Below are 12,764 nucleotides of genomic sequence, written 5' to 3'. Positions count from 1 at the left end.
ATGTAAACATCATTCATGATTTTATGGCATCATGTAATGTGACTGATGCTGCAGAATAGGGAGATTAGGGAATAGGGAAATCCAAGGGTGGAGAAGATCAGGTGTGTAGAATGGTTATAGAGGCCACAGATGAAGAGGTGTTTCCTAGCACACCCCTTACTGCACAGTGGCATAGATATAGTGAGCATGGTGGTGATGGGCCATCGGTTGGTCTTGATCTCACTGGTCTTTCCAACCTTAATGATTCTATGATTCTATGATAAGCTTGCTTTCTTTTTCTTTTCTAACAGTGGATTTACCCAAAGTGACTGCGTTCACTATGCAGGAAGCTGCAGAGACCAGTGTTTTGCTGACTTGGGCTGCTGTTCCTGGGGCATCCACATACCTACTAACATGGCGCTTGTCCTCAGGTAATATTTGTGTGGTTGGAAAGGATGGCTTGCAGTTTGGATCCATATGGCATGAGCTGCCCTAAGAGGATCTGAGGATGGATCATGGACAAGTGTGGCTTGGCCTGTGGTCTATTCTGTTCAGCACTTTGTCTTAGAAACAGCTGGTGCAGCAGCAGATGAAAGTGGCGGGTAATATAGAAGAAATTTCTTTCCACCAACAGCTTTAATTGCCATCCAGAAAGCCCTAGGCAGGCACAAGCATCATGCCCAGGTGGGTTCAACAAAGTTAAGTGCAAGGCCTTGCACCTGGGTTGTGGCAACTCCCACTATCAGTACAAACTGTGCGATGATACTGTAGATGTTCCTGTTCATTGCAGGGGAGTAGGACTAGATAAGCTTTAAAGATCCTTCTAACTCAAACAATTCTATGATCCTAAGTGTGTCTGCCAGTTCATTCCAGTGTCATGACTTTTGTCTCAAAGTGCCACTCAGTTTGGCCAGGATTAAATGATGCTGTCACTGCTGGCACTACTGCTGTAGCTGCTCCTGAGCACTTCTGGATGGAACAGAGGGTTGACCCTGAAGGATTCTGCACATCACATTCCTTAATCTCAGCTTCATTTGGGTGGGAAAGAGGGCAAAAAGAAGATGACTGGCTCACTGAGGATGTTCACAAGATAACCCATGCAACCACTGCAAAATCCTCAGAGAAAGAAAAAGAAGTGAATATTACTTAGAAAAAAAAAAGCCTGTTGGTTAGCAATATCAGTTTCTTCCTCTGGAGTTTCTGTTTGTCCACGGAGTCATAGAATCATTAAGGTTGTATCATCCAGTTCAACCATCAGCCCATCCCCACCATTCCCACTAACCATGTCCCTCAGTGCCACAGTTCCATGTTTCTTAACACTTCCATTGACAGTAACTCCATCATTTCCCTGGGCAGTCTGTTCAATGCCTCACCACCCTTTATGAGAAGAAATCTTTTCCTGATACCCAACTGGTGCAACTTGAGGCCATTAGGAATAGGTGCAATTAACCAAGAAGTGGTTGAGTTTGTTTTTCGTACAGCCTTAATTCCTTTCGGTTCAAAAGCTTTACTATACAGCAAAGATCCTTCAAAACTTTCCTAATCATTGCTTATCATTTTTAGCATATATTTGTTTGGGTATTTCCCCAGTTGATTTAGTCCAAATGGGTTTGCCATTTTAAAGAAGCAGGACTAGGCTTAAACCTCTTTTGATATAGCAAGTTTCCTGACATCGCTCCAGCCACTAGCTTTTACTCTTTTTTTCTAGGAATCAGTTAATCTTCACAAGTCAATAAAGAAAACAGATCTGACAAAATTCCCCTGTGCTCCCTGCAGTGCTTTATGAGTTACCAGGTCATCAACTTTAATTTTTTTTTAATTCCAAGGACATTTTAGTATTGGCAGCCTAAGGCTTGTAGCATATGTCACTCAGGATGAAGTCCCCTGCGATAACATCATTTTTTTTCCCCCCCTACATATTATGGATAAATGATTAGGGAACAGAACATTCAGCTCTCTAGGGTGATTTAAGTGATCTAATGTAACTGTTCCTCTCCTGTGCTATGCTGTTAAAGCATCGATCTGTAAGTATTCAAAAATCATTGGTTTCAGAGTTGTCAGGAGCTCAGAAATGGATAATACCACATCTAACAGTCCCACTGTGCCCTCACTCCATCGATCCTTCTGAAATAGGTTTATAATTATTGATTTAGCATCATAGTCCCATGAATCTTGCCACTGAGTTTCAATAGTACCAATGAGATTAAATTTATGCTCACGAGTAGTTCGAATTTCTCTTGTTTAATTATCCAAGCATAGAAAGACAATTAAGAATTTTCACTTTTTTTTTCCTCTTGGTGCCTTTATTAATTTTCTTCCCAGCAACTTGATGTTTTTCAAACTGAATGTTCATTCATTACCCATTTGCTTTCCCCTCAAGCTGGGCTCATTTAATGCCCTCCTCCCTACCTGCCTACTCTAACCATCCTGCCCTATAAGAGGTTGGATCCCCTTCCACACAGCAGAAGGTCATCACAGTTTTAAATCTCCATCTCTGGTGCTACATAAAACAAACACCATTCACCTTGATGGGTCTCCATCCATATCCAGTCTTCCTGCCCTTTCTGACAGGAAGGACCTTGGAGAGATTCAGCTAGATGTTACAGAATCACAGACTCATTAATATTGGAAAAGATCACCATCAACTCTTCACCACATTGCCTTCCTCTCTCTTCTTTCTCTCATCTCTTGAGTGTTCCAATAACACCAAAGCCATGCAGTTTGCTTCTATTCAATCAATATCTTGCATTCATTCTCTGAAAACTGTCTCCAGAAAAACATTGTCCTTCTCTAGAAACTAACCATTATTTTTTAAGGAAAAAATGTTATTTCATAGTGAAAAAGTACAAATTCCCCACCTTTTTAAACCAGAACTATCTATTGTACGCAACCACATTTCTCAAGTTAAGCTTATTTCTCAGCAAGCTTTCCATTCATTAACAAAAATAACCCTGCTTCTACACACACCAGCCTTTGCAAACTATAATGAACATTTCATCCTTTTTTTCCAGCTTCTGATCTTTCCCTGGAAGTGCTGTCAGCAGCTTTGAGATCGTACCGAGTGACAGGACTGAGCTCTGAAGAGACATATTTGTTTTCCATAAGGCCGGTTTTTGGAGATAGAGAGGGACCAGAGACAACACTCATTGGGCAAACAGGTATGAAGGCAGGAAGGTCATGCTGTAGTTTTTCCTAGCTAACTGCTATTGAAGTTAATTTCTTGTTGGCTTTTTAGTTTGTTTTGTTTTGTTTCATTTCCTAAAGTTCTGTTGCTTCGCGGGGTAAAACCATCATAACTAAGATGCTGATAGCAATGGGTTGATCGATGGACTAGATGATCTGAGTGTCCTTTCCAACCTTTGTGATTCTATGTTGGCTGACAGCTGGACTTCACGGCGATTCACCTCCACCAGTCTCTCCCATGACTTCTGCAAAACCAGCTACGATGGGATCCCCATCTTCAAGCAATGTGAGGACCACTCCTCTTCCATTAACCACCACTACGTTACCACCAACCCTGCTGTCATCTACCACAGCTTCTGCAATGCTGACTGCTCTCCCTGGGCCAAGTGAGTGTGTATCTATGTCTGATTTCAAGATGATGTAGAACTGGGTCAAAAGACCAGGAACGATGGTTTTCTCTGATCTCAGGAGCCAAAATCCTAGTCTTCATTCAGTATGTTGTGAGAGCTGCCAGTGTCAGGGAAATTGAAGACACAAACCATACATGATGCAATTAAGCTTTCAGCACCATCCTGTGGGTTGAAGGTGCTTGCTCACCAACACTTGGCATCATATAATATACTTGAGCTGGCATTTGTTTTGTTGTTCCATACATTCTAGGACCTCACAGCTTACAGAGATTCTTTCTTCTGCAGTCTGTGGCAAGTTCAAGGCAGACATTGGGTTCCTGGTGGATGAGTCCTCAAGTATTGGCTGGAGTAATTTCAACAAAGTGAAGGATTTCCTCTTCCGGATCATTTCCTATTTCCCTAAGATTGGGCCTGAAGGGACACAGGCAAGCATTTGTTATTCTATTTCCTGAAGGTGATTTCCATCCAAGTGTTTACCCATGGCTCACCTCTGCAATGACAGCAGCCTGCTCACTCACGTTGAGATTCAGAGAGGTTAAGCATTTTGACTAAAAACATGCATCTAACAAAGACCAGAATAGAAGTCTTCTAAATCTCAGCCTGAATCCCTATTCATTTGGAGATATTCCCATTACTTGCTTATTTTTTCTAAGACCAAGTCATTAGGAATAAAGCAAATCCCAAACCTATTGAAATACTCCCTAGTTTAAGAAACCCAGTGATATATCAGCCTTTAGGTGCCTTTCTAGGATCCTGTTTCTTCCCACATCCACACCAATAATGAGAAGAAATCCAGATTCTCAATCCATGATATGAAACTTCTCAAGGGCAAAATGCAGCCCACTGTATTAAAACCATGACCAAGCAAAGCCAGTGGGAGGACCCCGTAGATATTTTATTTGGGGTCATTTGTGATTAATTAATGTTATAGGCGAATTAGCCCTTTGAAATGAGGACCTATGTAGCTTTCAGCTGAAAAGGATTGTAGGTAGCCTTGAAGGTTCAGGCATGTGATGAATTTACCCTAAGTTAACAAATAATTCTGGGGAGGTGAAGCGACCTCAATTTAGGCTGATATCACATGAACTGAGTAGCTGAGCTCTCTTTTCTGTCAGGGGAGGATGAAGATTTGATTGAGGATGTTAAGGGAGATGCTGCTCCAACTCACCCATGAGCTGCTGGGATTGTATTTCCCATCAGCTCTGTGCTGTATCTACCAACCTGTGCCAAGATTTCTGGTGCGCTAGAGTACAAAATTGTACCTTGCCCATGCTTAAGCATCTGAAATGTAACTTATGTGTTATCTAAGGCCATCTAGTCCAACTCCCCCACACTGAACAGGGACAACTACAGCTAAATCAGGTTGCTGAGAGTCTGGTTCAGCCTGATCTTGGATGTCTCCAAGTGATGGCACCTTTGCTGTGCTTCTGAGCCCTCCATATCTCTCACCCTTGTTTTATTTTTAATCAGGTTGCTGTTGCACAGTACAGCGAAGAGCCCAGAGCAGCCTTCCACTTCAACCAGCACCAGGACCGCAACGGTGCTCTGAAAGCTGTCAAGGAGCTGCACTATGCTGGAGGCAACACAAAGACGGGTGTGTATGTGTGAGTCTATACATGTTGGGAAGGTCTTCTGGGCCATGACAGAGGGTTGAGGCCTGGTAAGGTGTTTGAATACTTTGAACAAGTTTACCTGGTTAGAAAGTTACGGTCTAAAGTACTGTAAAATTTGAGCTGAGAATTATATGTGTTTTTAATCCCAGGGATGGTCTATCCAGCTGGTCTGGTGTCCTTTATTTGTGTCCTAATTTTACCGCTGGGTTTCTCTTCATTGTTTTACAACCTTGAGGGAGATTTTCATACCTGGCTTGGAGACCTAGCCCATAAACATTAGATAAGGATGGTTGATGCTGAAGCATCCTTATTACCCTCTCCATGCACATTTTAATGAACAAGTTCCAGTGGTTATTGCTTTGTTACCCTACCAACAAAACAATGTACCTAGTCTTATCTTCATGACGTGTCATCACATAAATGTCCTATGTTCCCTCCTGTTGTACAAATAACACAGCTCTTCATCAGCTTAATATCCCAGAAATTCAGAAACTTGCCTTATGTTGTCAAAAACTCAGACAACACTTCTTACCTACACGTTCCCAGCAGGATGGTGGGGTGCACCTACTTCCCCAAAAGTACAAAAGCAGTAATATTAAATTGGAGGTAACTGGTTTTAACATTTTAAAGTGGCCCACTTGAATGTCTTCTAGTCAGTAAACATAAAAAGAAGCCTTGAGTAATGCACATATGTTAAATGAAGACTTGGAAACCTCATCTTGACTTAACGGTATTGGTCACATTGGTATTGGAACACAGAGAGATGGTCAGAATGCAGTAATTTGGATGAGAAAATCCAAATGGATAGAAAAAGCGGCTGTGAAACTGAGCTGACTGCAGACTCTTCAGTTACCTTGCCTCTAGTCCTGTTTTATTTTGGTTGGTTGGTTGGTTTTTTTGTGTGGGATTTGTGTCAATGGAGGCATTTTACCTCCCTTAGGAGTCTTTCCCTTTTTGGGGCTTCTTACCCATTTCATCTGGTGGGAGAGTTCTTTAGGAAGCTTCGTTTATCTTTCTAGGGATATTTGGAAATGAGAATTCTGTAATTTATTTTCTTTCCCTAAAATGAATGGAAAAATCTTCATACTACCCAAATTTATCTTTCCTTTTCCAAAACTATCTGAAGAATTCAACCTGAACCATTTCAACCAGTCTGATTTATTGATGTCTTCTCTCAAAAGGCATTGCCCTACATTAAGGTCCACTACCTATTAATGGGGCCACACTGAATGCCTTCTTCCCTCAATGCATGAAACAGGAACCCACCTGTAGACCTAACACTTTCAGTTTGTGTCTCTCCATGTTTGCCCAGGTCGTGGTATAGCCTTTATGCTAAAGGAGTTATTTCAGCCCTCCAAAGGGATGAGACCAGAGCTCCCTCATGTGCTGATGCTCGTGACTGATGGGCGATCCCAGGATGATGTGTTGCCACCTGCCAGAGCAGCCCATGCTTTGGGTAAGAATTGCCCTATCATGTTTCCCTAAGTTCTCCTCCATGTACAGCGAGAGACTGACTTTCCAGAGGGTTACACAACTTCAAGTGCACTGTTGGCTTTCTTCACTTCTTAATCCTTTCTTCTTCCTGTTCCTGACTTGAGCACCTTTGTGTTGCTGTAACTCACACACACACTGCTGCCGGTGAATTCTCTAGCAGCTAGTGGAGTACCTAGCTCCCATCAGAGGTTGTTTACAGCAAGGCTGTGATGAGGGGTTTGGAAACTCTGATGTTAGCCATTTTTGCTTCCGTTCAGAAAGTGATGTGTTTCAGGAATCCGCATCATTGCTGTGGGCGTCTCGGGAGCTGACCCCGCTGAGCTCAATGACATTTTACTGCAGCAGAACCTCCAGAACGTTTTCTATGTGAGCACATTTGATGAGTTCCCCCAGATCCTCCGAGAGTTAATAGAAGTCATTTGTTCTGACCTTCAGCCCTCAGGGGCCCTGCTGCCATCTGGGGAGGTGAGCTACTTTACAGAACTCTGAATAAAAGACAAATTATCTGGCATAGGTCATGCACAAGGACAATCTTCTTTCTTAAGCAAAGTTTCAAAGAGAGGAAGTAACAGATTTAGAATACTGGGTTTAATCCTGACTTCACTCACTGTTCAGTCCCAGACATAGAATCATTAAGGTTGGAAAAGACCACTGAGATCATCCAGTCCAACCATCAACCCATCAGATCTTCTAGGCCATCAACCATCAGCCATCAACCCATCAATGTGAAGAACAAAAACTTTCAAATCAAGGCAGTAGAACTGGGGAAGACAGAACAGAGTTTCAAATGTTTTGTTACATACAGTCCCTGCAGAGCCAAAGTATTTCAATGTATTATAAAAATGCATTATAAAGATGTTACCCTCTTCTAATTCTGATTGATGGATCTTTGGTAGAGGTGTGTATTATGGGTTATCTCCAACAGTGATACAGCTGTTTCAATGAATAGGTTGGTGACATGAAAGCACAGTAACCTCTAGAGATATGCTGGGGGTTGATATGTGATGTCTGGCCCAAAACTCCATATTGTAGGTTGCCAGACCCAAAGCTGACAAGCAATTGCCTTTTGATGACACAGACAACAAGGTACACCTCCCCAGCCCATCACCAACTGAGCCAGACATCCAGAAAGGAGTGGAGGCTTGTGGTCCCTGGTGTCTAAAGGTGAGAATTCCTTCAATGATTCACAGGAATATAAATAATACATCGAATCTCAAAGTCATCTATGTTGGAGAAGACCTTCAAGACCACTATGTCAACCACCAATCTGACCTACTGAGTCCCATCACTAAACTATATTCCTTAGTGAGGATATGAACCAGTCTGCACTGGCAGAGCTTATTCCTCACTTCTACTTTACAATCCAAGGGGTGTGCTAGCCAGTGTTTCATGGTCACACTGGTTTGGGTTTATTTGCCATCCTTTGCTGAATCTAATGGTCAGTTCTTCCATTTTCCTTTTCCTTTTAAGAACTTCAGGGGCTCACCAGCTCGTGGAGGCTATGATCCATATGGGTTTACTGTGAAGGGAGAGAAAGGAGAGAGGGTGAGTTCATTTTCACCTGCTTGTTTAATTAATATATAATTACATGATTCGTAATAACAAGGAGATCTCCAGATCTTTTTATGTTGGTGTTTTGATACACGTTGCTCTATGCTGTCTTTGAAAATCAGGCAAAAAGGAACTTTTATATGTTTGTATTTACTGGCAGGATTCCCTCAAGCAGTGCAGGAAGCCAGTGACGCATGAAGACATTCGGGTTGACAAGCCTGCAGCCATAACTTGCAGACTATTGTTTTTCATTTAGGGTCTACCTGGGAAGGATGGCATTCCTGGACTGCCAGGCAGGCCGGGGCGAACAGGTCCTCCTGGTCCCCCTGGACTCATGGTATGTGTTTGCTTTAGCAAACCCAACAGAGTGGCTTTTAATGGAGAAGCATGGCTCTCAATTCTCTCTCTCCTGTCTTGCAGGGTCTCCCTGGCATCCAAGGTGATATTGTAAGTATTCCAAACACCGTGAATGTCATCAGTACAGTGAGAACCTAAAGCTTGATCATTTCACAGTGATGATCGTATGGGTGCTGTGGTTTAATATTTCATTATTTAATTCCAGGGATCTCCTGGCTATCCAGGACCAGCGGGGCCAAAAGGCGACAGGGTGAGTTTCATTCCTGGGTTTATTTGCAAAAGAATCTCTGATGTTGCTGTGATCTCTTGTTTCTGAGCAGTTGCACGGGGACCTTTGGTGTATATGAACTCTGGAGTTACCCGTAGCAGCTCTAGACATCGTCTGTGGGAGTTGTCCTTCCGCTTGGCTGGGACATTTTTAATGTCTTCATGGAGAAAACTGCTCGTTTCTGATCCCAGGTCCTTGGCATGTTTCAGTTGGATATTTCAGAAGCAGGTAGAGCTGAGTCATTCTGCATTTCTGAGAGTCTTCATTATGAATAAGCCTGTTTGTACACATTTAAGACACAGAAAGCTAAGGTTTCAAGACCAGTTGTAGGCAGTTCCTAGAAGCAGCTGTCCTGTCCTTCCCTTATCCCCAAATACTTGTTTCTACTCCTTCCTTGCACTCCCTTGAGCTCCCCATATGGCTCCACCGTTCCCTGTTTTTACCTGGATCTCCCAACACAGCTGAATATGCATCTTTCTTTCCTTGCACACAGGGAGAACCTGGTTATGTCCTGGGAGGAGTGGAGGTGATTCCTGGCCGAAATGGGCATCCTGGTCCCCCTGTGAGTAGTTGCGGTGGACCCTTCAGTCTGGAGCACTGACAGAGCAACAAAGGGATCTGGGAGTGAGCTCACATCTCTATTTCACCTGGTTTTCATTGTTACAGGGACAGAAAGGACAGCCAGGAGTTCCTGGGGTAGCAGGACCACAGGGTTTACCTGGATTACCAGGGCCACAGGGGCCACCAGGACTCTCCATCAAGGTGAGCAAGGCTATCTGCACCATGGCTCTGTGATGTTTATCCCAGAAAGGGGTAATCTGCCATAATCCAGAACCTCTAGATATACTGTTTGTTCAAGGGCCCTAAGAACACACATTTCTCCTCACCTTTATGGGATTATGTCATTGAGATATAGAAGGATGAACTCTGTATGGCTTTCCTTGCCACCAGGACCCTGCTGTTCAACACAATCAGTAATAGAGCTTGTAAGGTCATAGTCAGCTTTGTCTGACATGAAACCAGATTCAGTGGCCACTAAGACATAGAATCATAGAATCATTAAGACTGGAAAAGACCTCTAAGGTCATCTAGTCCACCTACTGCCAGTGTTGCCCACTAAATGGAGTTTTTCAGGCTGAATCTGGCCCATGCAAGATGGCAGACACCTCTACTGAAGCTCTAATTGCCTTTGAGAGTGGTAAGATTTGGTCCCTGGGGCTGTGATCCTGCAGGAGTTTCTGACCAGGATCTAAATGCAAAGAGGACTCCCTCTCTAAATTACCACCCTGCAGTAATATTCCTTGTCTTTTGTCTTTCAGGGTGAACCAGGGGATTTGGGTCTCAGGGTAAGTATCTGAGACTGACTTTCATGTTACTGTATGATGGCAAACTTCTTGTTTTAATTATTTATAACTCACCCAATAGGTTCTGATTTCAGTACTTACCAGTTGTCCACCCAGACCCAAAAGGGTTACTGGGACAAAATGTAAAGAGTGTTCTGTGCTTCACGCAGGGTCCTCGTGGAAGGAATGGCATCAAAGGGGACAGAGGAGGCATGGGAGAGCCGGTGAGTTGTCCACCAATGGTCAATCACTATGGAAGAGCCATTGGCCATAGCAGGAGGGGGCCTGGGAACACCAGCTGACACATAGGGTAGGTGGGGAGGGACAATATCCACTGCCAGCTCATGTCAGCCACCGCTGTGAGATGCTTTGTTCTGCTGATAAGGGCTGGCACATGAAGCATGGCCAATTAGGCATTTCTCACCTTGTCGTCTTCATCCTGCTGATCTGCCGCTTATGAGTAGCCAAAAGGAAAATGTTAGGAGCACAACACAGCCATTCATTATACTAAAAGCAAGGACATGTTCTCATGGCTCAGAGCAAACTTCTGAGAGCTACATCCATTACCATGCTCGCAATGACCACAAACCCTTTGGCACGATCAATCATGCTGATGGACAATAGAAAATGCTGCATGATGAAGGCTGCTCCAAAGTGGAAGTGATTCCACCTGGAGCCCCTGTATCACCCATGAAGCATCTGAGTGCAGCCTGACTCCTTTCCACATCCCACCCCTCTCAGAAGGACAGAAAGGAGCTGAGGCAAATCCAGAGGGGGCAATAAGGTGGCTCAAAAGTGTAGGATGCTAAATGCACTGTGCAGGTGGAAGATTTGGGACAAAAAAAGAGTAAAAGGGAGGTGACTCCTCATACGAGAAGTCCCATATGGATATTTTCAGTGTCAGAAGAGAAACACAAAAAGAGAAATAGTCCACGGGAGCCTACTAAGGATAAAGAAACCACGTCTGGTTTGGAAAGTGTGCACTAATAATTCAAACCTGAGAGATGAGTACCCAGTCCATATCTTCCCATACAGCAAACACTTCTATTCCTGAGTGACCAATCATTGGGAGGGTGGAGATGGGGGACATCTTGGGTGTACATAATCATCTCTGTAAATCCTCAATGGCAAAGCAACTGGTAAGACAGGTACATCAGGAAATATATGTCTCTGCTTGCATTTCTGCAGACTTCTCTTTAGAATAATTGGTAACAAACAGTTTGGAAGAAGAAAGACATGATAATGTATTTTCTTTTCCAGGGGAAACCTGGCTTGCCAGGCCCTGTAGGGCTGGATGGTGCTCCTGGACTGCCTGGACCAAAGGGAGAAAAGGGAGAAAAGGTCATTGCTCTTACCAGATGCTTATGAGATCCATCATCCCAAGAGGGAGCTAAGAATAGCTGGGATAAAGTAATATCAATGTAGACTGAGTGAAAATGAAATGGAGATACATAGGGATTTTCCCCCCATTCCCCTCCTCTCCCAGCTTATATGTGCTCAAGTCTGTGCATGGTGGAGTAGATGCTTCCTCTCCATCCAAGCTCTCGTTTTCCCTCTGTCCTCTTTTTTCCACCCAGTGGAAAATCCCTGCAGTTCCTGCTGCCTCCCATGCCCTGCGTGTTTCCTATCCCTGGATGGGACCATTTCAAGTAGTCCCTGAAAACACCCTTGCTTTTAATCCTCTTCTCCAAATCATTGCTTGTACCTTGTCTGAGGTTACTGGCTAGATATATATCTTAGCCAAATGGTTAAAGAGTCAATTTCTCACCTCCTCCTCAGCAGGATGGTTAAGAATAGAGCTCTGAAGCAGATTGCAGGCAGGGTAAGGATGTATCATGCTTTGCAGTTTAGCATTGTGTGCACAATGCTGTGCTTACCTTTCAGGGGACGGCAGGAATTGGTATTCCTGGCACTGCTGGCCCAAAGGGGGAAGAAGGACAGCAGGTGGGTTTGCCATTTTGCTGTGAGGTTTCTGCTAAAATCCCCCTGGAGGGTTCAGTGTCTCCAGAGACTTCTCTAGTACCTCTTCTGTAGTTTGTCCCTGGCGTGCACATCCTGTGGTTGCAAATGGAAAGGGACAAAGAAGGGAAGAAATTGAGTTTTAAAGTCTGAGCTTTCATTTTTTTTTTTTCATCTTTTCTTAAGGGGGTGATGGGCCCTCCAGGAGTACCTGGACCAAAGGTAGGTAACAAAACACTGAACCTGAGTCACTGTTTCTGGCACTGAAAGTGCCAAGGAAAGAAACCAGCTCTAGTGATCATCATAGGCTGTAGAAACATGAACCTCTTACTCAAAAGCAATGGAAATAGTTCTGTGCATCAGCATTCATTGACACGTGGAAGTCATTGAGCCATAAAAGTCATTGTTGTGGGATGTTGCAGACATTGGAATGGCAGCGAGATGCACTGTCGACATTGGAATGGCAGCGAGATGCACTGTCTTGGTAAGAACTGCCCATTTTTCCAGCTGTTGAGGAAAGAGGAAACCTTAGCTTGGCCAATTCTCTCAGCTTGCTCAAAGGGTTGAGGGCTGTGGGAAGGAAGGATTTTGGGGTCCTGGTGCTGTC

At 43.8% G+C, this 12,764-nt stretch overlaps 1 protein-coding gene across 1 annotated transcript in view; it reads left to right on the top strand.

Annotated features, from left to right (window-relative positions):
* The window catches only part of LOC140261716 (uncharacterized), an 82,040-nt gene that overhangs the window by 15,621 nt on the left and 53,655 nt on the right, over positions 1 to 12,764 (top strand). The window contains exons 18-36 of the mRNA XM_072355470.1: positions 291 to 410; positions 2,991 to 3,137; positions 3,363 to 3,548; positions 3,858 to 3,997; positions 5,043 to 5,166; positions 6,498 to 6,641; positions 6,954 to 7,144; positions 7,712 to 7,843; positions 8,150 to 8,224; positions 8,487 to 8,567; positions 8,651 to 8,677; positions 8,793 to 8,837; positions 9,349 to 9,417; positions 9,522 to 9,617; positions 10,175 to 10,201; positions 10,369 to 10,422; positions 11,459 to 11,539; positions 12,083 to 12,142; positions 12,344 to 12,379. Coding sequence (XP_072211571.1) covers positions 291 to 410; positions 2,991 to 3,137; positions 3,363 to 3,548; positions 3,858 to 3,997; positions 5,043 to 5,166; positions 6,498 to 6,641; positions 6,954 to 7,144; positions 7,712 to 7,843; positions 8,150 to 8,224; positions 8,487 to 8,567; positions 8,651 to 8,677; positions 8,793 to 8,837; positions 9,349 to 9,417; positions 9,522 to 9,617; positions 10,175 to 10,201; positions 10,369 to 10,422; positions 11,459 to 11,539; positions 12,083 to 12,142; positions 12,344 to 12,379 — 1,835 coding nt within the window. The remainder of the gene's footprint in view (positions 1 to 290; positions 411 to 2,990; positions 3,138 to 3,362; positions 3,549 to 3,857; positions 3,998 to 5,042; positions 5,167 to 6,497; positions 6,642 to 6,953; positions 7,145 to 7,711; positions 7,844 to 8,149; positions 8,225 to 8,486; positions 8,568 to 8,650; positions 8,678 to 8,792; positions 8,838 to 9,348; positions 9,418 to 9,521; positions 9,618 to 10,174; positions 10,202 to 10,368; positions 10,423 to 11,458; positions 11,540 to 12,082; positions 12,143 to 12,343; positions 12,380 to 12,764) is intronic.

This window comes from Excalfactoria chinensis, chromosome 1, assembly GCF_039878825.1.
Source record: "Excalfactoria chinensis isolate bCotChi1 chromosome 1, bCotChi1.hap2, whole genome shotgun sequence".
Lineage (NCBI taxonomy): Eukaryota > Metazoa > Chordata > Aves > Galliformes > Phasianidae > Excalfactoria > Excalfactoria chinensis.
This window is presented reverse-complemented; position numbering and strand designations above follow the sequence as displayed.